Below are 27,636 nucleotides of genomic sequence, written 5' to 3'. Positions count from 1 at the left end.
CTAATTAGAGGGGACCATATCCTTTATAACAGGTTCTCTGTTTAAGTAAGTGGCCCAGTAGACGAGGTTGAAGCTGCCAAAGAGAACCGGAAACAAAATCCTTGACATCCTGTCAATTTTGCTGACGCTGTTGAATGTCTTCTTGCTGTCTTGGGCTTTGCTGTCTGCTTTCGTCTTGTTGGGATCCAAAGCTCCACCTTTGGCAATGGTTGGAAGTGTGCCGGAATCCTTGGTGATATTCGGCGCGTAGTTGGCCACGGCTACGGCGTAGGCATTATTCTTCTTGACGACAGACGCCCGCTCTTTTTTCTGTCGAAAGACCACAAGGATTAGATGCAAGAAAGCTTAAAACACTGAAAGATGTCACCTGCAACCGTCTATCCATGAGTTTACAGCACATGTAAATGAAGTTTGGAATGGTTGACTAAATAATGATGACTAATGGAAGGATAGGTTCTGGTAATGGAGTAGGAGTTGCTGTTCTGGGGCCAGAAGTCCTCATGTGTCCAGTTATACATAATATAAGTCATGTTAGCTTATTTCTCTGGAAACAATTCGTGCTGACCTGTCAGTGCCATGAATGATGGGATGAACCAGTCATTGCATTTATTTTCTTCATCGATATTCTGACCAGAGTTTGTCATTTAGGTTTACCTGTTAGCTCAACCAACATACAGTTACAGCACTAATGAATTCCCTTTGAAAATGGAGCCCGTCACACAGGCATGTTTCTCTCCTCATTACCTTGTCAGTCACGACACTCTTTCCATCCCAGGCCCAGCCCCGCTTTGTGAAGTAATTGACGGTGGCAAACTCAATCAAAGCGGAGAAGACGAAGGCGTAGCAGACTGCGATGAACCAGTCCATGGCAGTGGCGTAGGCAACCTTTGGTAGGGAGTTCCTCGCACTTATGCTCAGCGTCGTCATGGTGAGAACAGTGGTTACACCTGGAAATACACAAAAACAAAGGAGTATTTCTTTGGATAGCCGGTTCTTATGAAGTTCATTAGGAAAGGACTTTTCTACAATACACATATAAACACAAGTGTTGTGAAATTGAATTAAATAATAAAAAAAATAATCATTTACATCATTTATTCTACTTTCTGTACTCTATTCTTCTCAAAGGTTAGAATCTACTGGTTTACCTGTGTTAGTCATTGCTGTCCTGTGTATCTTTTACAAGTCCTAATAACCACTGACGTTCAGCTGCTCAGCAGGTTTTATACGTTTAGCTGAAGGAGACAGTTTATTGTTGACTTCTGAACCTGTTTTCTTCTCTCAGTGAACCAGCTGTCGGTCGCTACTATTAGCTCCACTTGGCTTATGAACAAGTCCAAAAGAAGCTTGTCCAGCTGGATTGAAAAACACTGAAGCCTCTAAGAAATGTCCCCTCTTTCCTCTTTATCCTGTTTTCTCCTGAAGCCGCCATTTGTCATCAACTTTCAGTCCTTCGCTATGTTCAATCCCCCGTGCTGACAAAACCAGAGTGAATTCCTCACGCCGCCGGGTGTGTGAAACAACATACATGAAGCTAGATTATATTAATGCCACTGAGAATTGGGGTTTCATTACTGCTTTATTGTCTTGTTGAAGTGTATCTTTGTGTGGCGGAAGAGGAAGAAGTAGAAGACGGTGGCCACTGACAAAGGCACTCACCAAACACAGTCCTAGCCGGCACCGATTCTCTGTTCAGCCAGAAAGACACTTGGGAGAGAATGACTGTCATGATGCACGGGAGGTACGTCTGGATGACAAAGTAGCCAATCTTCCTCTTCAGATGGAAATGAGCTGTCATCACTGTGTATTCACCTGCCGAGACAAGAGTCAGGGTCACTTTCAAGCACCGCCACCGCAGCTACTTCTCCTGCCATTTACAATTTGACATTTGAGTGCTTTTAACTACCTAATGAATCTAATGAATGCACTCATATAAGCAGTGATCTCCACTTTGTAAATATAACAGGCCCTCAGTCAGTGTGTGTAGGTAAAGTTGTTTTGCATGCTCACAGTCTTCATCAGTGCATGAAGGGTCCTGATATCCATTTGGATATTTAATTAAGAAAAACAATGTTAGTAATAGTAGTGCTTTTCTAAAAAAAACAAATAAAAAATTTGGTTTGTAACTCATTCATAACACCACAATAAACTATAATGTGCAGCCACACACACACACACACACACACACACGCACACACACACACACACACACACACACACACACTTACTGCTCGACTGCTGTCACAAATCATAGTTCATTAGAAACAGAGTAAAAATTTACTTGGTTGACCTGGTATTCATAAACTTAATGAGATGCTGCAAATCTCTAATCAACCTTACTGCTGTTAAATGAGCCGGAAAAGCACTGATTTGTTAAAATTAAAAGCAAAATTGTTAGTAAAGAAGACTCTGCTCCGGCAAATCACTTAAATGCTGACATGCTGTTTTGTTTCGGTTCTCTCTCTCACGGTATTCACATGATTCGTAATTCAGGTCATTTAAAAATGATCAAATAAGGAGGTAAAGGCCTTTTCTCCTCGCGTTAGAGAAGAGGAGCGAAGTTCATGTTCATGACTTAAGTGTTGAAGACAGTGCTGTGTCATCTCGTCCACACCCACTGCACAGGAAGTGCCGTTTGTCACGTCAAAACTATCAGAGATCATTTCTCTCCAACGGTCAGATTTAATGATGCAACTGCAACCGGACTCCTTCCTTTGTGCTTCACACTCATGGAATTTATATCAGTAGAACATTATATCTTTATGTGACGACTGCAGAGCATGCAGCTTTAAGATGCCACCGCAGTCTTAGACATAGATTAGACGGCCAGCTAACAGTTCATACTTGATCAAATAATCCATCCATACATAGAAGAGCGTGCGGTGTGATTTCCTATCCACAGAGCAAAGCCTAATAGCTGACAAGGCCGTGAAACAGTGCCAGTGCTGCAGCAGCAGGCAGGCCTTCCAAATGGAAGATATCTCAAAGAGAAGCCAAGATTAGACATGAGAAGAAAAAGATGCGTTACCCATGGCAACAGAACAGAGAAACATAGCTCATTTGCTGCGATTCTGAAATGAAGGCCTTGATACACACTGCCACTTGGCAAGAGGAAAGTCCTTTTCAGCAGTGGGAAGGGGGGAGGGGGTGTCAATTCCAAGGACTAATCCCAAAAGATTTTTTTTATTCCCTCCCTTTTTTTTTATAGCACTGTGGTTGTATTGCCTGTGTTTCTAGCAGTTATGTGAGGACTAATTCTCCGTCTTTCACCGTACACACAAGCACACACCTGCACAGACACACACACTCACTCAGGTACAGGAATTTAGAGGAATTGTGTGCATTCTCAGTACCCTATGGAGCTCTATATCTTCTGTAATTTAATTTGCATGCCAGCCCTGATGCCTTCCTGGCTTTGTGGATGGGGGAGGAGGATGCACAAGCAAGGGATCCACTGGATGTGGCTGAATTTTCTCTAGAGAAGCCTGTGATCGCTTCACTGAGAGGGAAGACAGTAATTATAACATGAAGATGATAATCACGTCACGTTTCATCATCGATGTAGGAAACAAGGATCCTGCTGAGGCCACGGGAATACCTCAGTCACGCAGAACACACTGTACAGTGTCGGCTGTCCGACAGAGGGCACAGACTCTCATACCACAAACAGCAAGCTTTGCAAATGAAGACGTCATGGAGATTTACCAATAAGAGATACCTGTTAAGATTTTAAGGGCTTTTTTGAACCAACCTTCTGTTTTTATCATATGAACAACACCAAGTGAATTAAAAGGGAAGGGTTGACTCTTAAATACATTTGTTTTCTGAAAGGTTGGATTAAAGGGACACTTAAGTAAGTTAGCAATCCATTTCCTTTAAGTTGGGATCTTACAAAATACAGATTTATTGAAAATGGTCAAAATCTGAGCAGCAGAGAATCGTGAGTAGGGGTCGAGATGAACTGCTGCATTTCCTGTATAAACTGCATTTATCCAAAGCGCTATAGAAGGTTTCTGCTGCTCATTCAAGCACACACTCGCACTGCGATCACAGTGAGTGACCATGCAGGTCATGCCTGACCGTCCCCAGCAATTACACATTCAGTGTCCTGCTCACTGAGCCACCAGCCCTGGGATCAGTGGGCAACCCACTCTGCCTCCTGAGCCACAAAGTTAAGACAGATCCTACCCTTCCCACAATGCAACATGATAGCATCTTACTTTAGACCCTTCCTGGCAGGTAAAAATACATGGTTTCAAACTCTGCACCCATAATCAGTAATATTCTGTTAAAACTGCCTCATGACTAGTAAACTCATCGTGTACAATCGAAGGAGTGTGCCTTTTACAGATCAATTATTGGTCACTCGAGGGAAAAATAATGTCAAAACAAGCTGACAGTCTTGCAGCCACCCCCATATAGTGGACTGTCGGAGTTGTTGTGTTTGTGTATTCAGCAGACACAGCGTGACATTATCCTCCCAAGTTCAGCGGAGCTGCAAGGTGATAATTTTGTGTCATTTCAGCACTGTGAGTGACACCTGTTCACATTACACAGTGTGATTCTGTGTGCAGATCAGAAATATTGGCTAATGCAAGCAGTTACGATCAGTAATATTTATATTAATGATTGATCACATGGTCACTTCTGTGTTGAAGAGGTTAACTGTAGTGAGTGACCTACGGAGAACCAACCAAGCTGCAGCTCCCCTCAGCTCTACAGAGCTTTTTAGCATCGTTCAGCTCATTGTTCATGAGTTGGTGAAGAGCTAAAAAAGAGCTAAAAGGAGAATAAACACTGGATTTACATTCACTAGGTGGCCAGAAACCTGACTTCAAATGAGTGATAATGTTGCTGTCACACCGTGGTGAGGTTGTCTCGTTGTGGGTTTGTTGTCTTGTCATTTCCTGTTTTATTTTGAAGGTCTAACTCTCCTCTCGTTTCAGAGCACTTGCCCTTCCTCATGTGTCACCTGTGTGTCCACCCCGATCACCTGTTGTCTCCACCTGTTCCTTATTACCTTCCACGTGTTAAAAAGTCGGCGTCTCCCTCGACTTGTGCCAGTGTGTCTTTGTCCTTTGGTCGATTCACCTGTGCTTCCCTTGATCACAGCCACAGTCTCAGAGTTATTGTTAAGTGTCGTTTGATCTTTTTCGTGAGTGTTTTTTGTTGTAATTTCCATAGTCTAGTTATGTTTGATTTTCTCGCCTGTTTAGCCGAATTTCTCTTCGTCATTAGATTGAGCTTTTGTTTCATTTATTGTTCATAGAAGTGTTCTTTTGCCTCTGTGTGTTAGGAGAGATCTTTTGTTCTGTTGTTTTGTTACTCAGTCTTTTGAGCATTTATAGCCGTTTGTTTCTGCCTCCTTGAGGAGTGTTTTCTGTTCCTTATTTTTGTCATTCAAAGTAATTGTTTTTCCTCCTTTGGGAGCGTTTTCTGTTCATTTTGGTTCATTCATAGTTAGTCATTACTCATCCTCCGTGTGGAGCGTTTTTTGTTACTTTATTGTTTTGTTCCAAATTAGCCTTGTTAACATTTCCTAGAGTAATTTCCTAGTCTGTTTGGTCCCACTCTACGAAGAGATCTTTGTACACTGTATAATAAATCTCTGTGTATTGCTGAAACTCTGCATCTGAGTCCTCAATTCAGTGTCGGCCTGACAGTTGCTCCATATCTGCTGGAATTGTTAATATGCTGCTGTTTGCTACTAATCACATACTAATATGTCAGTGTTTACAGCCTGTTTCTGCAAAAAAATCAGTTACTGCAGATTTAAAAAACTGATTTCACTAATGTAGGCCAATGCTTGGTATATATAAATATTACATTAATGTTATAAAAACTCCAATACCATCACCGCTGGAGCATCATATATTATACACTGTGTGTGAAGTAAAACATTACTGTATTCAGTTCTGTTCAGTCAGGGGCTTTTGTGTGTCATGTCTGCACTTACGCAGCAAACGCAGCAAGTGAGACTCGTGGAAACTGGTGCAGTATTTGTGTATTTAGTAACAAGTCGAACATGACTGTGTGACACATAAATGTATGGCTGGAAAGTGGGATTTCTGTAGCAGCGTGTTGGTATGTTCAGAGGCTTATGCAAGATGTCCGTCCCAGTGAAGCCCGAGAGCACATTCATTCGTGCCAAATGACCTAGTTTGCGAGTACGCTACACCAAACACTGACACACTAGTAATGAATGATTAATTTAAAGTCAGCCAATCAGATAATGTGGAGTGACTAGTTAAACAAAAGAAACAGTCACTTGCAGGCATTCTGCCTTCAACCGAGGCATCATACACCACTTAACCTAGATAGGAGCATTTAGTGCATGAAAGGATATTCTTACTCAATGATACTGAAGCAGGGATTCCCTTGATAGAGGAAAACAGTCACTGGGGAAACACTCCATACTGGTAACTGATACCTATAGGGAATAGTGGTGGAGCACTTGGGGCGCAGTTAGAAAGTCTGTTTTCCTGTGGTAGATACATTTTCTGCACGCAGTCTGAAAATGAAACACTAAACTGCTCCATTAGGATTTAAAGATGGCTTTTTATTATTTTCTCAAATGGCAAAATCTGTTAAACCTCTTTAATTACTCTATTATCTATATCTATTAATGCTAGAAGGATGGCACACGTCATTTCAACAAATGTGGTTCTTCGATTGTGAAATGAAAGCAGCTATTTTGATGCTTTCATCCAAACTATTCTGAAATACCTAGAAGTTCCAAGAATGAAAATTGGAGCAGCTTGTGAGAAAAAGAGGACTCGCTGTTCATTCTCAGGCAGGAAGAATACGTCTATCTTACAGCGACGCTTTGCAAACCACCCACTCCTGCCGCAACTTTACAGCTAAAGTCTGCAGGCGATAACCCCAAGGTCAATATCCTCCACCAGGACGAAACTTTCCAAACTATGTCACCATTATCAAATGTTACTCATTCTTTATATTCTCCTGAACTGTGATAGTCATAATTCACATTTCCACCACAGAAACGACTCTTCTGAAAGGTCCATACCTGTGGTTTTGCATGTTGTAGCACATTTACTGCAATTTACACATTCTTCGCATTGTTGCTGACTGTTTTTTAAGGCAAGTTTCAAGCTTCTGAGAGCTGTTTTTCATGCAACAGCGACACAAACCGACAAAGCTGTCCGTGTTCAAAGTAGTAAAAACACACTCACCAAATGAAAAACATTCAGTTACATTTGGAAGGTGGTTTTCAGTGACGTTATGCAGACGCCACTTAGACAAATTGGGCTAAAAAATGCAAAAACAAACAAACTAACTAACACTGGTCTCCCACTAATTACAGCACACCTACACATTTCTCACCGTTATTATGATCGCTGCTATCATCGTCCTGCAAGAACTGTGTTTCAAAGACTTCTTCCATCATGTTTTCCTCCACTAAGTAGTACTGCTAAAATTAGATCTGTGCTGTCACTCAGTGAAACAAAGAATTGTACGAGCTTTCAGATCTTCTGTACAACAACACCTTTTTTTTTCTTGCTTAAATGGTGGCATTGCTCCATTGTGTGTGAAATGCCGCAGCATGGGTTTAACCACTAATGTTGTGGTTTTGGAGAAATGATTACCCAGGCAGCCTTAGCCTGGCTCCCAATCAGCTTTAGAAATTATGTCTCTGGTTTCATGGAGGCCATCAAGGCCTTGCTCCTTGTTACAACTCAGCCTCTTTACTCATTATCACCCAGGCCACGACAAACAGGACTCTGTTGAGCTCAGACTCGTGATGACCTGGGTTTTTCTGCCATATGAGGAGCCTGCTAGGTTAGACTGACAGACTAGTGTAACTCTTTGCATCAGTGGTTCCAAACGTTTCTGGTTACAACCCCCTAAAATGAAGCAGTGTCTTCTGGCGACCTCATTGTAACATGTCGTATTCAGTGTGGAAGCAGAGTTGTGGGTGTTCGACCCAAAGAGTGATTACCTCTTTAAAGCCTCTCAGAACAATTACAACTATCCAGTATTTGTCAAGAAAACAGAATGAATGCAGAACGAACAGAAAGTTGTGCAACAGCACCGTGTTTTGTTCCACCCTTTAAATAATCCTGGAACCCCTCTGCTGCTTTCACTTCTGAAGCCCCTCTTCATCATGTTTCTTTTTAGGGCTCGCTTGGTGACTTCTGTTTTTAAAAGTGCTATCTATATAAGTTCTTTATAATTAGTTTATGCTTATGTTACCATGGGAGCATGCTTTGTTACCATGGTAACGTGCCCTGTGTCAGGTGTGTTTTGAGGTCCTTCAGGGTTAGTTATTCTTACTCCTCACGCTCATTATTATTAATGTTCATGATTGTGACACAAATTTCTTCAGTTATGTAGCAGATTAATTACTGATAACATGAGAGGCGTCACCCTCTGCTGTGTCAGCTGACAGCCATCACATTCACTCTGTATGCTGACATGTGCTTGTGGCTGTGGCCGCTCCACGCCACCCGGCCTCCACCCGCTTTGGTTCTGCTCTGTTTGTGCACACCCTGGAGGGCATTTATTTCTGAGTTAATAACCATTGGAGGGATTATTTGCAACGGTCCCTGCATGTTATTTATCACTGTGATAAGTATTTCATTCTGCTACGATGTCCTGCCACAGCAGGGAGCCTCACCGAGAGGAGAACCATATTGCAGAGTGGGTTTGTATTTCCATTTTTATTATGCTATGTGACATGATAGTTCCCGACAGAATTAAGCTTAAAGCATGGGGAATAAACGGTAAACAACACAAGGTAGATGATACATTTCTTCTCCAAAGCAGCTCCAGCAGCTGTCTTATTTCAAGTGCTGTGGAGTCACTTCAAAGGACCCAGCCCACCGTTAACACATATCCTTTTGTTTTTATTGCCAGGTGGACGCATTTACTTTTATTTACACACAGAGAACCAGAAACCAAGAACACACGACTCTGCAGTCTGGCCTTATTCTCTCTCCACTGGCTCCTTATAAAGGCACACATTTGTTACAAATTCTTTTTTCTAACTCATAATGTACTACAAAGCCATCATCGGTGCTCATTGCCATTGCATGGTGTCTAGTCATCGGGTGTCCGATTCCCTGTCACTCCCGGCAGGTAACGCAAAACAGCTTCATCCCTCTCAAGAAGCCAGCCATCCTCACACTGACTCCTTAACATGCACAGAATCTTCCAGCTTTTATCCTTATTCCAAAAAACAATGTCCCCACAAAGCTGTTTACATGACTAATGAAAATGAATATTCCACTTATATTCCCGCTTACATGCAGCCGTGCATACTGCGAGTAACAAACAGCCTCGCTCTAACATTTCCTTCACCACCAGCTTGAAAAGGCTAGCATTGAAAAGCTGATGTCCACATCTTTCATAATGTTTAAAGGAAGGCGTGTTTCTTCTTATGACCAGAAATACGGACCTCTCTTTTGTGCATGAATTTCTACCCCAGCCCTACAAACTGTTGTCGAAATGACCGTGAACAGGTAAGAGGCAGAGCGTCGCAAACTGTGTTAAAAACCCCAGCTGAGATGCATATTCAGAATATGCATCATAGGTGTCCAAACAACGCTCCTAAAACCAACCCGGGATATCCCACACGCCTTAATCAGAAAATGCTCCACTTGGAATAAGGCCTAATTCAGAAAGTCTAACTAGAACATGCTGTTTGCATGACCCATATCAAATAATAGTGGAACATTAGTTTGCATGTAAACATAGTCGACTTAAATCCAGACTCAAGGCCCATTTATGCACCACAATTTACATCTAGTTTAAAACCTCACCTCTCAAGCTATTTCTCCTCATTGTGTATCTGATCTCCACACACACAGAAGAACATATAGACTTGTGTAAGCTCACTCAACTTCTGGCCCTGTTTCTCGACCTCTGTGATGTTTGAAATGTGTTCCATCTTTAATCCTCATTAGCGCTTTCTTTTATGCCATAGCCCTCTTTTCTACGTTTTTTTGTGTTCTTTGTTTTCTGTACTCCCTTTGCGAACAATTTGCCTGTTGAAAGTGTTTTGTAAAAAAATTACAGTGACAACTGATTGCCGTGGATGCAGTATATTTCTAATTCTGTGCAGGCCCCTGACAGAGCCAGCAAGGCTTCAATACAGCATGCTTGAAGATTTAATTACTGACACATTTCTCAGTGCATTAAAACTAACCTAAACATCTTTTCAACACAATTTCTAATAATTAACAGGAAGACTTAAAAAAGGGAAGAACTGATTGCTCACTACACCTGTCAGCTTATTCACTGTTGCACATGTACAGTTTACAATGATATCAGGGTTGATTCATTATGGCTTCGGTGGCTGCAGAGTAAATCCAAACCCAATGGAGCACAACAGAGATGCTAACGTTAGCTACTGATACCGTAGCTTCCATGACAATGGGGAAACTTGTAACCTCACATTAGCCTAATGCTGCTCGCCAGACATGCTAACATTTGCCGCTCACGTTAGAGCAATGAAACACACTTTTTGTCTCTTATACTGGCCCCCCATGCCCAGATCTGCTGCTGCTCAGCTATAATTGGACAGGTGTTGTTTGGGGGAGGGGTTTAGTGAATTATCGGTAAAATTAAATAGAAATCTGCCTTAATCAAGTCTTTCTTTTTAAAACATTTATCCCCTGCTCTTTACTTGAAGTCTACTTAAAACTCCAGTCTAGAGCTAATTTTCCTGTCCACTAATGAGCCCGTCACTGTTGGATTCACTTGCTACTGTGATGCTGATCCATTTGAGTGAAATGCCACATTTTCAACACACAACAAGTTTTTCACTCTCTGGGCCCAGAACGTAGATTTTCTTTGTCACTTCATGCATCGCAACACTTCTGAGAGACATTCCTGTGTCTTCGGGCACCAACATGAGACACTTAAATCACTGAAGAAAAACAGCAGCTTGTCTTGTCTCCTGGAGCTCCTCTGTCAGTGTCTCTGACAGCTACACCAGACAGATGTGCTCCCTTATGTCTAGTTCTGCACCAGCATCTGTTTTTATGGACATCCATTAAAATCCAATCCAAAGAAACTGCACTGAAGTTCAACATCTGCCCATCTCTGTTCTTCAAACGGGGGGTTTATGAAGAGAAAAGGCTTGTTGCAGCAGGAGCGCACCTGTCATGCTGCTTTTGGGTCTCCAGGCCATGTTAAATGCAGATTAACAAAAGACAGAACAAAGCAGGAAATTCAGGATCCATGACTGCCAAATCCCTGTTTTGTCGAATCTTTGTCAAGCAGAGGAAGCTGGAGCAAACGTTTCTCTGCATTACTCAAAGCCAAATAAAGTGAGTAACAAAAAGACAAAACTTAGCAAGCGTTTCACAGCGAGCTACGGCCGCCTCCTGTAATATGTAGGAGGTGTGCAAGTTCAACATCCACTCAAAAAGCACAAAATCTTCACGGTTTTCACACTAAAACTGTTTGGAACTGAGATAACAAAGATATTTAAGTTCTTGATTCCACAAAATTAAGCAGGTCATAGTTTTCAGTTTACAGGTATTGTTGCTGAAGGGTCTATTAGAAACAGCTATTAAATAAGCACATTTTGCTGAATGCCAGCTGGCAACTATCTAGCAAAACCCAGACTATTTTAGGCTGCATCATTTCTTAAGTATTTGAAAATCCCAGATCCAGGGTTTCTTTCCTATTTCTGAGACATTTTCTAAGCCTGAAGAACATTTTCTGCAGAGGACGGAGGTCAGTAGGAGGTGGAGGAGTCATGAGGTGGATTTAATTCCCTCTAGACTTGTGCTAGACCTCCACAGCAGCTTACCTGTACTCGATTTGATGGTTTCTTGTCCGACCGTTTGTCCAAGCAGGTCATACTGGTTCAAGCGGGAGCTTTCTCCTTCCACCACCACAGAGTCGGAAGCATTTCGAGTCCAAGCGTAAGTCACTTCTGAGATTGTGTAGGCATCTAAAAAAAGAGAAGAGGATAAACCCATAGGGGATAAATCTGGGGCAGCCGCGGCTACTGATGATTTTTCGAGAAATTATTTCGGTGACCCAAATGAAAAGCCCCCACTACATTGTGTTTGATGCTGTCTTTCTAGAAAAAAGAATAATGCAGAGAGAGAAAAAATCTCTGTGGCTGAGGATGAAATTTGTGAAACGCCAACAAGCAATTGATGCACAGTGACATTTGCCCTTTTCAATCAGTCACAGCATACACTGAATATGAATTTGAAAGCTCGTCTGCTAACCTAAGAAGGTCTGATGAAACAGAAAAACTGATTTCTTCCCTCTGTATATTGAAATATTCTGCCAATCATGTTATGCAACAGATCACTGTATTGTTCCAGTGGGGTGACAAATGAGATTAATGTGAAATACTTTTGGTCACCACATAAATGCATTGAAAGTAAAGGGGACAATTAATTAATGTGAGAAATCAAAGCATTTCAGACATGACCCACCATGTACCGATGCTCTGATGCTTAATGGTCTTGCTTTTAAACCAATATCTTTAATAGCAGTTTAAAGAAAAAAATCCTCATCCAAATGTAAAGAAGCCATGGCAATAAAGTAGTGACTGAAACTGATTTAAATTCAGAAAATAAAATATTTGGATGGCTTTAGAGTCCTTTTCCCCATATTTCCCAGTAACATCTCCACTCAGTCTTTGTCTGTCAGTTATTCTACATCTGATAATTGTTGCAGATTTTCTTAAAATTTGTAGGGCGACTGCCAGAAAACTGAGCCATGCATTCCAGCTTCACTCAGTTCTTAGGCTGCTCAGTTGCCAAAGAACCAGTGAGGAAAAAAAAGAAGAAAATAGCATTTTACTTAAAGGTCCCTCAGGCGCTATCATCATCAGAGTTACTCACAGCTGCCAAATTTTAGTGGACAGGAATGAAAGTCCATGGGGAAATCCTCCAGATGCATTGGGCACTCTGCATGCACAGTTAACCTGCATCCAATTCATAGAAAATGAAGGAGACTTTGCAAATGCATGAAAAGTAAACAGCACAGATTAGGCACGTCTCAAAAAGAAAAAGAAAACTTAAAAAAAAAAAAAACCTTCAAGCCTCATGCACTATTCAAGACACTTCCCATCTGTAATGCCTTGAAACAAAAATAATTCATCTTAACTGTAATCAGCAGAGCAAACAAAACAAGGTACTGCAGAGACCAGCGGAAATCAAAAGTGTGTGTCTATGGTGAGATTGTAGCTTAGCTCCTTGATAAGAAACTGCATCGTGTGCGACTCTACTGAAACACTATTCAGCCACTGTGAAAATAACTTGCAAATACAAATATGAAAATATAAATTGATTTTCTTCAAATGCATGTTGACAAAAAGGATGCTACGTTGCATAAAATAGGATGCATGAGGAATACATTTGAACAAATGCGATTCTGTGTGGCTGCTGGACATACTTCTAAAAGGCTATGACATGCTTCAGCAAGGTAAGCGTTCTGTCCAAGTCATTCCTCTTCAAGGAACAGTTCAACATTTTGGAATTTAAGTTGTTTGCTTTCTTGCGGAGAGGTCGCCGAGAAGATCGATGCCACTCTCATGTCTGTGTGCTAAACATGAAGCTAAAGCCAGCAGCATGTTAGCTTAGCACCAAAACAGGGTGAAACAGCTAGCCTGGCTCTGTCCGAGGGTAATAAAATCAGCCAACCAGCACCACTAAAACTAATTAATAATGCTATTCTATCTTCTTTGTTTGATTCATGCAAAAAGTGCAAAAGCAGCCCATTTTGACACAAGGGTGGTGTCAGTCTTTTCATCCAACCCTCAGCAAGAAACCAACGTGTGTTGTCTACAATGTCGAACTTCTTTAAAAACATAATCATGAATGCAACCTCTTGGACTTGAATTACCTCATAGTGTACAACAGCGTCCCATCGTCTTTGATCCTCAACAGTTTATTAGGCATGGTCATGTTATGAGCCACAGACTTTTTCCCATTGTGGAAGAAGGTGTCCGGAGTCCAGATTTTACTTGCCATCAGGTTGTTGAGGGGCAAAATATTCATTGGTCCATGAAATTTCAACCTCTCATCCTTCCAGCTTTGGCGGAAGAAAACGTCTATGGTGTACTCCTGTGGGCAGAGGGGGGAAACGAGTAAATTAGTCAGACTCTCTTCTTACTTTATTTTTATGTTTCAACTTTCCAGTAAATGATGATTTCTGCTGAAAGAAATGCAGAATAAAGCCACAAGCAGCAGCTCTTCACGACTGACTTCACCTGCCACTTTAAAACCTGGGCACTGTGCGGCTTTCTCTATTTGTCAAAGCTCCATCAAGGTGAGGCCGGCGCTCTCCTGTTTCCTCCCAGCTCTCTGAGCCGGTGTTTTCCTAAGCTGGCTCTGAGGACAAGACAACCCCTTGACCTACAATCCTCTGTTGTCAAAAGAAACCACACGCAAGGAAGGATTTAGGGCAGAAAGCACTGCACTGTGAAATGTGTGTATGTGTGAGAGTGTGAGTGTTTGTGTGATTCACACACGGCGAGTGAGAAGGAGAGAAAGATACATTCCTGCAGTTTATTTTTCATGCCACAGTTGAAAGGCCTCTGACATTTCGATCTCGAGATGCTGAAACTGTCTGGTCTCCACTGAAACCAAAACTCATTCTTTTAGAGGACAGCTTCCAGTGAAACGATCATTCTAGTTTATTACAAGGTTGGGTCTTGTTTTTTTTTTTTGTTTTGTTTTTGTTTGTTTAGTTTTGGCCATCTTTAGGATTTATTACATGATTTATAACATTTTACCCACTAAATTAATAAATGAGAAGAAGGCGGGACCACTGCCATGTGAGCAGTCAGATGATCACACGATAAAAAAGACAGGTGTAGAGCTAGTTAATCTAAAACATTTTATATTTTATTTTATGCTATCTTTCTCTGAAGTGTAGTTTTTATTGTTATTTCTCACTGAAATGCTTCAGTTTTTAGTTTATTTTTAGTTAACTAGAATAACCTTGCTGTAAATAGATGTTTAAAACAGATAGTTCGGTATCGTACCTTGCCTTAGTTTTCACTTCCAAATATTTCTGGCAAATCTGAGTTTGTTTCATGGATCAATCTGGTGATTCAATTTTTCTTATCGTCAACAAATTGGATGAAAATAACAAGCGGCAACCTCCGAGGCAGAAAAATGAAGCTACAGTGCAGTTCCTTGAATGGCCACTTGAGGCTGGCTCCAAGTAACCAGGCTGTAAACGTCCAGGTTTTATACAGTCTATGGAAAAGACCACCAACAATGAATGTATGCCTACAGGTTTCGTCTGTGCTGCTAAAGCCTGATATTGCTTATTTCTCCCATCTGTGCCACCTCTAACTTTGTCCACAAATGATTAAAAACACATTAATCAGTCACACTGCCGCACTTGGTGACATGTTCCTCCATCATGGTGAACATGGGCACTGTTGTTGAATCCCACAAATCCTGCCGCTAAAAATACTCACTGGAGAAGCAAATGTGTATTAATCCATGACTGAAAATAGTCCCCCAAAAATGCTCCTGTTTCAGTTTGTTAAAATAATAATAAAAAACTCCCCCAGCTATATATGTATTTGTGGCCTGTTCTTAAAGATCTGTGTTTTTAGTATCAACAAATTTGCTGAGTGCCATAGACTAAGGAAGAGACACACATTTGTGTTTTTGTGATGAGGTTCGTTGACAATAAGAAAAATATAGAATATCTCCAGACCTGCTGCAGCCTACAACCCGAAAATTCCAGCAGCACCATGTCACACCTGGAGCTGATCGCAACCGTTCCAGGTCCTGGTTGTGATTCCACCAGGAGCAGCATGTTTAAGAAGCTGTTCTATTCTGCTCTGTTTCTGATGGAAGCTGCATCAAGCTGCACGGAGCAGATTGATCCAGGCAAGAAGTCAGATACAGGAACGCCATACAGAGTCTGGTCAATTTCATAAGCACCCTGTGCAGACTCTTGATTGTATAATGACAATAAACACAAGTAAAACAGACAAAAAGGAAACAATTTAAGTACGTAGCTTACTTACCCATGGTAGAAGCACAAACATCATCTGAGCATGTCAACGTAATCAGGCAGACAAAATGCTCTGCCTATGAAATGCTCTCAGTGGGGTATGAAACCGTGCGGAGGATAGAACAAAACCACATCGCAGCTAGAATGCAGGGCAGCCGCTGGACCCCCGCTGTCTGAGATTCTTGCCCTGTTTGACTTGTTTGTAGTGATGCTGCAGCATCCCAAGATCTCAGCAATGGACCCAAGCGTAGTGATTGTGAGCATAATGTAACTGTCACCGATAGAAATGATGGCTGAAACTATGAAACTGAGTTGTAATAAAATGGAGTCATCCTTTAAGGGATGGACTTAGGACACAGCCACACCTGGTATGTCCCAACGTATAAAACCAAAGACAACAAGACATGATACCTTTGACCTTTGACTTTCTCAAAGGTCAAAGGTATCTTTTTGTGAGGCGGCCAGTCCAGCGTGCTTGTTTCACGGCCAATGTTCAGAGACAAAGATACACCCTTAAATATGGTATGTTTTCTTCTTTTTCTTTACCTACTAATCATTGCTATTGCATTTTTATGCTTTGGCTGTCAGAAGACCTCTTATAAATCCTATAAATCCTGTAAAGCAGCCTCCTCAGCCGTCAGATGAACTGCTCCACAGTATCTGAATAAATCAATCAGGAGAATATTTCAGGCTGTAAAGACTAAAACCAGATATAAATCACATATTTTTCAGCATTGAGTCCTGTTTTGCTCGAACATAACGTTCATTTTACTTATGAATACATAATAATATTAGCATAGATTTAGCTCTAGGTTTTACCCCAGGGTTTTTTTTAAAATTCTGATAAATTAGTATCTTACTTCCTTGGTTATAAGCTCTGATGGCTGTAGCTGCAGTGCTCAGTGATGACCTCTGCCAGTGAAATTGAAGGAGATGATGTTTCCACCGTGTCAGCTGTTTATCTGCTTGTCCATCTGTTTGCTTGCGAGAATCTTTGAAAAAGGCCTAATTTGGCTGAAATTTCGTGGACAGATCAGATGTGGGTGTCGACTCCATGGGATCACTTTCATTGTTTCGTCTCAATGATTTACTCTTCTGTGTCCGAGACCTGTTCCACGTAAGTGCTGGTTTATGTTCAGCTGAGTGCCTTCTAGTTTACATACCTTTCAGAGGCCACCGCATTGAACCCCAACATCATAACTGTTAAATCAATAGATCAATCACTTGGAAAATGGGTCTTCAACAATAGAGGGGATGCTGATGATGTGATGTGAAGGTGGGCGCATGCTTCAGAATGATAAACAGGAAAGCCCAGGATAAACAAAGGAGTGACTGGAATAACAAGAGGACTTTTAATAATTTATAAGATGAAAATAGCCAGATGAATAGACATCGTGCTGTAGTGTGGAAAACTCGTCCCACTTCAGTATTGTGCTGTGTGTGGAGAGAGAGCGAGGGAGATAATGCAATTATGAAAGGAGGGAAAGCAACGACACTCAAAATAAAGCAAAACAAGCATCTTTTCTTCCTTAAAGTTTGTGTGAACAGGCTGTCATCTGGAGTGGTGGTGTTGGGTGAATAATTATACAGAATAAATACATGTCCAGTATCTGCTCTCACCATGTCTGTGTCTGAAACGGGTCCAAAGCTGGTGACGTAGATGTTTGTCTTCACCTCGGTTATCCTGTCTGGATGAGAGACAGCAATTAGACACATCCAAGACTTTCAAAATAAAGTTTACTGGCAAATATTTCACAGTGGCCGTTGTAGTTTGGCAACAAAACTACTTCGTTACGTTTAGTGAAAGAGAGGGAAAAAAATCGTTACGTAAGTTAAGTAACATACACAAGTTAGAATGAGTCAACATTGACTTTTGGTTTCACACTGGACACGAACATTAGTCTCCTGGTGAAAGTCACACGTTTGTTTCCGCCCCATGGGGACACTTCCACCCTTATCGCCCCCTGCTGGTACTGCGCCTTCATACGTGTGTATTTGTATTTGTTGTCGTCATTTCTTTCTGCGACAGCCACTCAATGCATTGCATATAATGTCTGAACAACAGAACAAGATGGAGAGCTGCAGGAGACGGGCTGCACACCTCCACCTCCTCAACAAGGTAACCAACTCTATGGTGCACTGCTGAAAATTATTATCTTACAGATCGCGGCTGCTCATGGCGTAATAGCGTAAAACAGCGACTTGTCATCTGACTTCTATTTCAAAACAAGAGGTTTGTCTGCCTGCACTGCAAACAGACACAGCAGTTGATCTTCTCTTGTGTTTCTGACAAAGCAGCAGCTCAACAAGTGATTGCTGTAGCACTGAACCACACTTGCTGCTGCCATCAATAAGCTCCGGTGTTGCAAAATCAACTAGGACTGAGACTGTAAGGACATGAATGAACTGAAAACTAAAAGGAGTGTATTCAAATTTAATACAATTTATAAACAACAACATACGTGCATCATATTCTGATACGCACCAACAGTTTAGCTCATTTAAAAAGGTGATGTTCTACAACAATGCACGAGGAATGTCAAATTTAAGTGTTGCTGATCTTTGTCACAAATCCATCTTATTTCTCTCCAATGTCATTTGCTTTCCATTCAGGTGAGTTACAAACTCGGTTCACCTACATATGACCCGTGCGAGCCAATTTATAGGCGACTCTTGTAAGATTAAATTTAGTGAGCCACGACAGCAAGGAAGCTGTGATCCTTAGTGTTTAAATTTGTCCTAAATGTCCACACTCATGTGACTGATAGGAAGAGCAAAGCCTTGCATGCTTCCTATTCAAGTGATAATGCGCTACTGCATCAGCGCTGCTGCATCAGGTCCATTTGCTTTCTCTACACTGTCTCTTTCAATAATTACTGAAGCTCCATCTCTCATGCTCGGCCAATTCAAAAAGCTTTCACGTTTCTCTCTGTACTACACAGCAAACAGCATGTCACATACAATCTAAAGAGATCATTACTCCTCAGTGAAGTGCTCTCATGCATGGCAAGGCGAGCCGCCGTTCACATCCCTCTAACAAGACATATTATGAAAACGCTTTCTTATTTATAAGGTTATGTAAATGAAGAGGAAGTGGCATGTTGCCGGGTAATACATGCAATCCATTTAGCAAGGTGCATTTATTTATGCAGACCAGGCCTTTGTATGTGAATCAGGCTGACTTACAATGATCAGGTTTTCAGTGCGGCTCACAGAGGCCTCCATTAGTTTGTTCTTAGTTTATTATTTAAAAAGAAACTCCACCTCTGTAAAAACCACGTCTGAGTCTAAATGCAGTCACACTGCACTGCCTCTTCTTGTTAAAAGAAACAATACGGTGCATTTAAGGTTAAATTAGCTAGCTCCTTTGCTATCGTAGTCCTTCATATTGTGTGTTGCCATTTTGTTGCGTTGTCTGAATATCACAGCTTCCATACTGATCCCACAGTGCAACGTAAAAAAACTACCTACCATCATACACTGTGAAGATAAAATAAAGGGTACATTTACATCCCTGCAAGATCAGAGTAATGATATAAGTATCATCTGATTTCTTTATTTATTTCGCCATCTGACATGCTACTTACTCCTCTGAGCAGAATTCCCTGCACAGTATAGTGACTATGACTGGACGATTTCAGGCAGTCGATGCTCAATGCTATGAAATGTGAATCAAACATCCATGCCATGAACGTGATCTTTGCATGCCTGTATTCAGACAATTGCAAAGGAGAATAAGATGGTTTTGATGTTGGTCCAAAAAATATTATTTTGGATTTTCTCTCTTTTTTTATTGTATTGTGGATTTTTACTAAATTACTGACCTACGTCATTGTGAGAAGGAACATTATTTCTTTAGATATTTTGTGGGTTGATGTAATGTGTTTATATTTATGCTGTTTTCTATTTATTCTGCATATTCAAATGAGAATTTTATGAAGCGACATTTGCTGTCTTTGAATATTTATTGTTAATGTTGCAGATCATATTTTGTGCTTGTTTGGGGTTTGCTGACTTTACCCAGACAATTACCTTTACTTTTTTATAGGAACACACTTGAATAGCCCCATCAGTTTACCATTAATGACAACAGTATGTGGGATTCATTTTTGTTATATCACAGCATAAAAAAACACATGAATAAACAAAAACAGATGTTTGTCTAAAACCAAATCCACCAACAAATGACAGCACCAGTGCATTTGCATTGCATGAGCGGAGCGAATTCACAAGCAAAACTAACCATATTTGCACAACTGATGCAGCCTCGCAGTTGCAAACCTAGAAAAGCACAGCCCTGAGGAAAAAAAACGTGTTTACTATTTAAAAATATCCAGAGTGCATTTAATGCCCGAGGACGCTAGGACACTTATTTATAGGAACAGGGACAATACCTAAAGTTCATTTATTCAGCAAGAACAGTCATAGATATGTGCGTTTCATATAATCTGAATCTTATGGTACAGATGGGCCTGCTGAACCATGTTTAATTGGTCAGACGAAACCTGCCTGAGTTAGGGGACAGTGCATCCCGCTGTGAAGCTATCCAAATGTCAACTTAACTCTTGCCAGTTTGGAACAAGATAAAGAGCGTCAGCAAAAGCCCAATGTTGGACCACGGGATGGGTCAGTGGGAGCGAGTGACATCAGTCCAGAGAGAGGAAATCTTTCCAAGCCAAGCCTGATTCGACTGTGCTGATCAAACTGTCATAAGATTTAACAGCAGCACTTAAATTAACAATCTGTGAAACTGCCGCCTTCCTCTTTCTACCAATGATTACTCCAACACAACAGTGATTAAAGAAAGTTCATTCCAGCTCTTCAATGAAATGTCTTAACAGCTGATGCCTTGCACTGTAGGTGAAGTGTCATGTTTAATGTTGCCGTGCAGTCAGTGCCGAGACCTTTCAAAGCTGATTAAGCAGACATTGTGGTCGCTTCTGGTCACCTGGTACCAAGATCATCACTTACAGAATCAACCAATCTGACCAGAATCCAACCAAAAGCCCTCCCAATTTCACCCACAGTGCAGAAAACACAAATGTTCAACAATATCCATTGAGATAAAGGAAATACCACCACAGCAATTACTAGAGGTGAGTAACAATTATATGAAGGTTCACACAATGGCAAAAGTTTGTGAATCAGTTTTAAGGTCTGGTGTTGTGATCTTACATTTACATTTGATAATTATCTGTTGGCTTTCTTCTGCAAGCAACATCTTTTCACATTTCACATCATCATATATAGTCATGTTTGACCAACATATGAAAAGAAGTGTAGCTTTAAAGCTGGAACATAACATATAGCTGTGCGCGTGAAGTCGTACTTAGATGACAAATGTTTTTGGGTGGAAAACAAATTAGTAGCAGAAGTGTGAATATGAACAGAAGTGAGCTGCCTTACAGTCACACAAATGATGATGTGGGAGCAACTGTGTTGTCTGCATTCGCTCTCTGCAGCCCGGCTCGATTTCAGTGAAAGCGACAGAAACCAATTGCTGCATTTTACTTGAAAAAGGCGACAAGTACGACAAAATAAATGCTGGATCAAACCAGTTAGAGTTCGAACTTATCCCTCAGTTGTTACATTAGAGGCTGTACATCAGATAAAAGTAGCTGCTTTTGCTTCTGAGAGCAGTCGGCCTGTTCAGCCAGCACATAGCTCCGCTTATATTGTATTTTCTATAAATAAATTCAAGAGAAATGTGCAGCCTACACCCACACAGTCATTCATTCGTTGTTGAAATAATTACAGTTGTTTTGTTTTTTTCCCTCCTGAAACCTTCTAGCAGCCCCAAGGGGACACGTGGGTTCATCTTGTAAACCTCTGCCCCAGATTCAGCTTCTCCATCTTTATCATTCGATTGTCAGCAGAAGCTGCAAAACGTCTCAAGTCACATCTCTTGTTCGCTGCAATAAGACACAGCAGAGTCCTCATCAGCATAGATTTAGCACTGTATCTGACTCAATGTTCAGCCTCCATGTAGGATCTTAGCATTTTGTGCACAATCCGATGCAATCTGTGGGAACAACCCTGCAGCTGATTCTACCTGCATGAAGCTGTGCTGAAACTGTGCCTGAGAGGCGTCTGTTGAGAGAGTTTGTTTGATTGATAGTTTGTGGTCTTGCTACAGTGGATTCATTGCATTACATTACACAGGTGTCACTATCCATGCTCCAATACTGTCTTTAACTTATGTTTTCTATGGAGAGAAATGAAAAACATGTCTAATTATCATGTAGAAGAGTAACATAGAAAAAATATGGGACAAGAAAACCCACTGAGTCCATGAGGGATGCTTTTTTATTTTATTTTGTAATGCACTATCTGATACAGTATGTATGGAGGTAATATCTTATGATGCGGTTAATACATGATTGAATGTTTGAAGAGTCATGCAGAGAGATTATATACAGTATATATATTAGATGCAGTGGGACTCAGGCTCTCTTTTTGGTGGCGCACTCATTGAAGCAGAAAAACTGTCAAAGGGGCAGAGTCTACCCCTGAATATACTGTATGTATGAGTGAACACGGTTGCACAGCTGTGATGACGCTCTTTTTTAGCCATTATAAATGTGTTATGAACCAGGATCCAGTGAGGCGTTAACATGTTTTTTACCACAGATGAGACATACAGATCTAATGTGTCTACAACGTGGAAAATTCTATCTGATGTCATTTTTCAGTTTCTCGACTGGATTGTGCACCGTGATGTAGTCCCTGTGTACATTAATGGGTACACTTTGGTACTACGTTGTGAGTGGTCGGGTTGGCTTCCACTGGGACCAAATTGTGATAAAAATGTGTGTGCTCACGATGCTCTCAGACACATGAGATGAAAGTGCCTAATTTACGTTTGAATGATTTATTTTAATGTTTTATTTCAGATCGCTGACCTCCCCTAAGCCACACGAGCTCTTCATCAGAGCTTGGAGGAGAATCATCAGTCAAAATCAATATCGTTTGATTGAGGTCAATCCTATAAATCTCCAGCAGACGACAAGAGTATTGCTGAAAGTGCTAGGGTCAAATTTAAAAAAACGTCAGGAAACATATGTTTATTTTTTCTAGGGATGCACGAAGTATCAATGTTGCTGCGTAAACCATATTTTGAGAGAAACAGGCCATGAAACATGATCATTAAGGTCCTTAAAGTGAGATGTGTATCTGCACTCCAGTGTAGTTATAGGCCAAATGTCTGTGCTTTCCCTGCGCCACAAATAAGCAAGCATCACTATTTCCGTAGGTCCAGTTGTACAGGCTGAGCGCTGCCAAGCTAAAGGAAGTCTGTTCCCCATATGGCAGCTCCTGGGCTGGGCTGATGGCCCCAGGAATTTGAATTTCAAATGGCACCAAATCCTGAGGGAGGAGCTCAGCTTTGGGGTGAGGGGCCAGCTGGAAATGAGATGCCAGACATGGAGGATGACGGGAGAGGTGAGGATGGAGAGGGAAGAGCTGTCGCACACGGAGGCCACAGGAGTGGATGTGATTTTCATCGAGACACAAAATGTCTCCCGCGTGAAGTCTGTCATGCTTATGGAGCTCGAAATGTATGAAAACTCTCAGAAGCTCATTCAGGAAAATCACTTTTTAACAGCAAAATGTAACCTAAATGTAAAAATGATTGTACTGTATATTTGATATTATACACTGTATGATTATATTCAGTCATTAATATTTTATTTTGGAATATTTTTGTTAAACTTTTTCAACATGTTGGATTATACCCAAAGCACAAACACTCAAGCTAAAGTCCATATGCTGTATATACATACATAAAGACACACAAAGCTGTCAGATGCCCTGCAGATTGAGGGTGGGAGGGGGCTTTCAGTGAACGTATGCTTCATGTTCTAGTGAATCTGAATTCAGAGTGGGAGAGGAAATGCTTGTGGCCTTTTAAAAAAATGTTCCAGCTGGCTTTTTTTATTAGTATTGAAGTTTGTGTGATATTGGTGGTTTTGGCTGATTGAATCAACATTTGCACCAATCGTGCCAATAATGACAGAAAGGCTTTCAGGCTGCTCACCTGAGAGTGTTAAACTCTCCAGGACCAACTCTGACTGCTGCAATTTTCTGGTCTGGCCACATCTGATCAATCAAACAACTTTCAATGTAACATTTTACTCAAACTGCTCCTTCGAAATATATATGATCCAAGAAGAAATAGCCTGAGAGTCTGAGACATCGCTTCATCATTACACCGACAAAGCAGAAAGAAACTGAAATTCAAACAACAGAAGTCGTGAGTGCAGTGCTGTTGTGCACCCAGAGTTCATTTCCTTCAACATCTGACAGATTCAGGGGACATTTTCCAGAAAAACCCCAGTGGGAGTACAGCCCTCCGTGGGGTGAAACGTGGCCAGTTTGGCTGCTGTTACTTTCCAGGAAGTGAAGTGAGCATTATATAACCTAAATGTTTTGCGCACAGAGTGTGTTTGTCAGTTTATTCTTGAGGGGACTGCTGCCAAAGGTTATCTGTGCTACAAAAGCTGATGTTAAATGAAGTGTTCTCACTCCAAATGAGCCATCAACCGTTTAAAAAAAACAGACATGTGCTGTTTCATAATGGACGGGAGCACAACACATCCAAAGACAGAAGGATAGTTGCATCTAACATGTACAGGTTTTAATGATAAAGGTCTGTACATCCAGTGATGGTAGATTGTTTCCTTACCCCCAAGACCAGGCCGCAGACGGTTGTCATATCCATCCAGCAGGCTGTCCAGGATCCGTGTGAACAGGGTGATGTTGGTTTTAAAGGCATCAGATGTAGCATCAGCATTCACTGACCTGGTCGCCGGACACACAATAACAACAGAAGCAGCTAAGGGACACTTCAGCTAACAGGAATCTGATTACATGTGGAATGTGTTTAGACTCATTAATCTATTTTCCAGAGGCCTGATTTATAGAAAAAAAAAAGAAAAAAGAGGTGGCCGTAATTATCTGGCAGACTTCATACATGCCCACACAGACACACATACGCATTGTTTCTCATCCACATGGATGACCCACTTCAAGGCAGAACATTTGTGAGCCATCTGATCTTGGAGCCAAAACACAACTGAATATGCAAATGTAATCAGAGCCAGGGATTCATGGTAAATAAATTCAGATAGGGTCCGACATTAAAGCTCCAACACATCACCACTGTCGACAGCTCTGGTGTAACAGCCTCAGGTTATGGGCATATTTCACTTTAAGCGGGGGATGGAATATATATACAATATTAATCGTTTTTCAAGAGTTTGGAACACATTCCTCTAATTAGGCCTACCATCAGAGGAAGTGTTGGACTCATGTAGCCTACTTACTGGTGTTATACCCTAATAGAGTAGGAATATGTTAGGTCTTATTTTCAAGTATTGTCTCTAGTGAAGCAAGAGTATTTTGCCACATTTTAAATCACACCCACATCAGATGTGTTAGCATCGCGCCAGAAAGAGCATAAATTAAATCCTCATCAAAGCTCCGTTCACATGTACAGTATAGGAAACCTAGATGGAGGAAATGATAACATAAACTTCCACATTTATCCTATCCTATTAAACCTAGATTAATTGTAAAAATCAGCTAATTAAGCCTGTAGGGGGTCACACGTTTGGTCCTGTGTGAGTGTGTGTGTGTGTGTGTGTGGATCTGTCCACAGCTAATCTCACACACTACTGGACCCTTCAGCCAAATATTTTTTGTGCACAGTTATGACTGTATGCTCAAGCACCTCTCGTGGTTGTGGTGATTCACAATTTTCAAAAAAGCCTATTTTATTGACTGCTGCCTCCTCACTCCTCTTAACTGGGCGGTCGGGGCCGGAAGGGATCGACTACTGCTTCAGTTTGGGATCTCGTTGCTGCTGGGCTACAGACAACATATGTGGCAGTCCCGCTAGCGTTGGCGGATTCTTTCGTTAACATTTTTTCTTTGAAATTGACATTTTACATCGCTGGTGTTTAAGAACCTGTTAATTGCCTCCCTTTCATTCCTCTAATGTCACACAGCCTGCACTCCCTGTTCCCCACCCACACCCCCCAGACACACCTCTACTGAGTGCACACTCCCCTAGCTTTTATCGCTCAATTAGCCTGCTAGCTTAGCTGTCTAAATAGCAAGCTAATTTTATCGGCTTTTTGTTCACACCAAGAACTACTTAAGATATTTTTCTGACTATATTAGCTCATTACACACACTGAAATGCATTTTTGTATGTTTATATTATGGTGCGTTCATGTCATATTGTAACTTGCAGTTACATCTAAAAAAAAATAAGAACTTTTAACAGCATTGCAGTAATGAACAACAACATACTGAGTTTGTTTTTGGTTTTGTGTGTTAGCAAACTGCTACAAGTATTGTGTGGTGTGTGGTAGCCTTGGAACATCGCATTAACACCAAGCTTTTCCTGTTCTTCCCTTTCTGCCAATATGGATTGAAAAGGCCTTTTTCTCAGTGGACATTTGAACTTGTCATGGTGGGAAAAGCACAGAGATGCTAATAACATTAATGATGCATTCCATCATATTCAGGCGGCCCAGTAAACCGTGATAGTGTGACGGTGAATTCAGCCATAATCATCTTTACTTTTTACACCCATGTTTTTCCTGCTGTGACATGTCGAAATGGCCGGCCAGTGAAAAAGACAGAAAGCTCAGCACCAGACGATGAGATGGCCACTTGGGCCATCCCAGGCAAGTTTTTAGAGTCTGTACATCGGCGTGGACATAATGGAGCCTGGAGGGGATTCAGTGGCCTTATTTAAATTGCCTCCCATGCTTCTGACACTGGCTGCTTCTTTCTCTCTCAGCTGTCCTCTAGTGTGAGCCCCCCCCGTGTGACTGCTACTCCCAATATCAAAAGACGCCTTTTACACCTGATGTGATAATGCGAGATGAGACGCGCAGAGCAGGACACATTTCCAGACACGTCAGTTCAAAGCATCAGGCCTAAGAGATGTTTTTAAAAGACTGTTTTGTATATTTTTAATGCATTTTTCTATGTATGGTCCAAGACTTCTGCAGTACGTTTCCTTTTCTGTTACTATGTTTATTGCATTTGGTCACAAAATTGCATTTCCAGGTTATTCTAAATTAGAATAGGCTATTAAAACAAGCATTAGGCTAATATCCTGTTATAAAGTAATGTCCATGCATTTTCTTTTTTTTCTTGTGTTTTCTTTGTGAAATAACAAAACTGAAGCTGCTCTAAATGTGTAGCTATAACCTTGGACACCAATATGAACTGTTTGGGCCTCCATTAGAAATTGCACCTCACCTGCAAAAGGCCACATTTTCACCAAGGTGGTGCAAGCCTGCCTACTTGGCAGATAATTACCTTCATGCCCCCCGGGTCAGTTTTATGGTCAGACTGAGGGCGCTAAACTGCCTCCCCCCACCCTGCGCATTGTGTGCCCACTGCTAATGACTCCTGCGTGATAAAAACCTTGAAGAATGGAGACCTCCAGCTCATCCCCAGAGACTCAGTGAGTGATCACCTCCGTGAGGCGTCTCCCGGTCAGAAGACTCACCTGGTCTTCCAGAGAGCCGTGAGCGCCAGCAGGCAGAGGAGAAGTGGCGGAGCGCTCTCTGTGCTCCACATGGCTGCTTCAACACCTACACACACAGCAGGACAGACGCTGCAATGAATGGAGGCTCGGTT

At 41.4% G+C, this 27,636-nt stretch overlaps 1 protein-coding gene across 1 annotated transcript; it reads right to left on the bottom strand.

The window, feature by feature from the left end:
• Nucleotides 1-27,576, bottom strand: LOC121611184 (gamma-aminobutyric acid receptor subunit alpha-2). The gene is made up of 9 exons (XM_041943591.1): nucleotides 27,506-27,576; nucleotides 24,659-24,774; nucleotides 17,596-17,663; nucleotides 13,840-14,060; nucleotides 12,837-12,919; nucleotides 11,783-11,926; nucleotides 1,660-1,812; nucleotides 745-947; nucleotides 1-309 (listed from the first exon to the last, which is right to left on the bottom strand). Exons 1-9 carry the CDS (start codon nucleotides 27,574-27,576, stop codon nucleotides 1-3), a joined length of 1,368 nt encoding a protein of 455 aa, XP_041799525.1.
• Between the last annotated feature and the right edge of the window lie 60 nt (nucleotides 27,577-27,636).

The sequence above is a fragment of the Chelmon rostratus genome, chromosome 9 (genome assembly GCF_017976325.1).
Source record: "Chelmon rostratus isolate fCheRos1 chromosome 9, fCheRos1.pri, whole genome shotgun sequence".
NCBI classification, from domain to species: domain Eukaryota; kingdom Metazoa; phylum Chordata; class Actinopteri; order Chaetodontiformes; family Chaetodontidae; genus Chelmon; species Chelmon rostratus.
This window is presented reverse-complemented; position numbering and strand designations above follow the sequence as displayed.

What these genes read in the sequence shown, in the direction of transcription:
- LOC121611184 (XM_041943591.1), bottom strand. Translation starts at nt 27,576, where the DNA reads ATGTGGAGCACAGAGAGCGCTCCGCCACTTCTCCTCTGCCTGCTGGCG. An exon ending in ACGCTGTTGTACACTATGAG is followed by an intron (nt 12,920 to 13,839) that starts GTAATTCAAGTC and finishes AATTGGATGCAG; the next exon opens with GTTAACTGTGCATGCAGAGT. An exon ending in TCCACTAAAATTTGGCAGCT is followed by an intron (nt 11,927 to 12,836) that starts GTGAGTAACTCT and finishes CTCTTTTTTTAG; the next exon opens with ATGCCTACACAATCTCAGAA.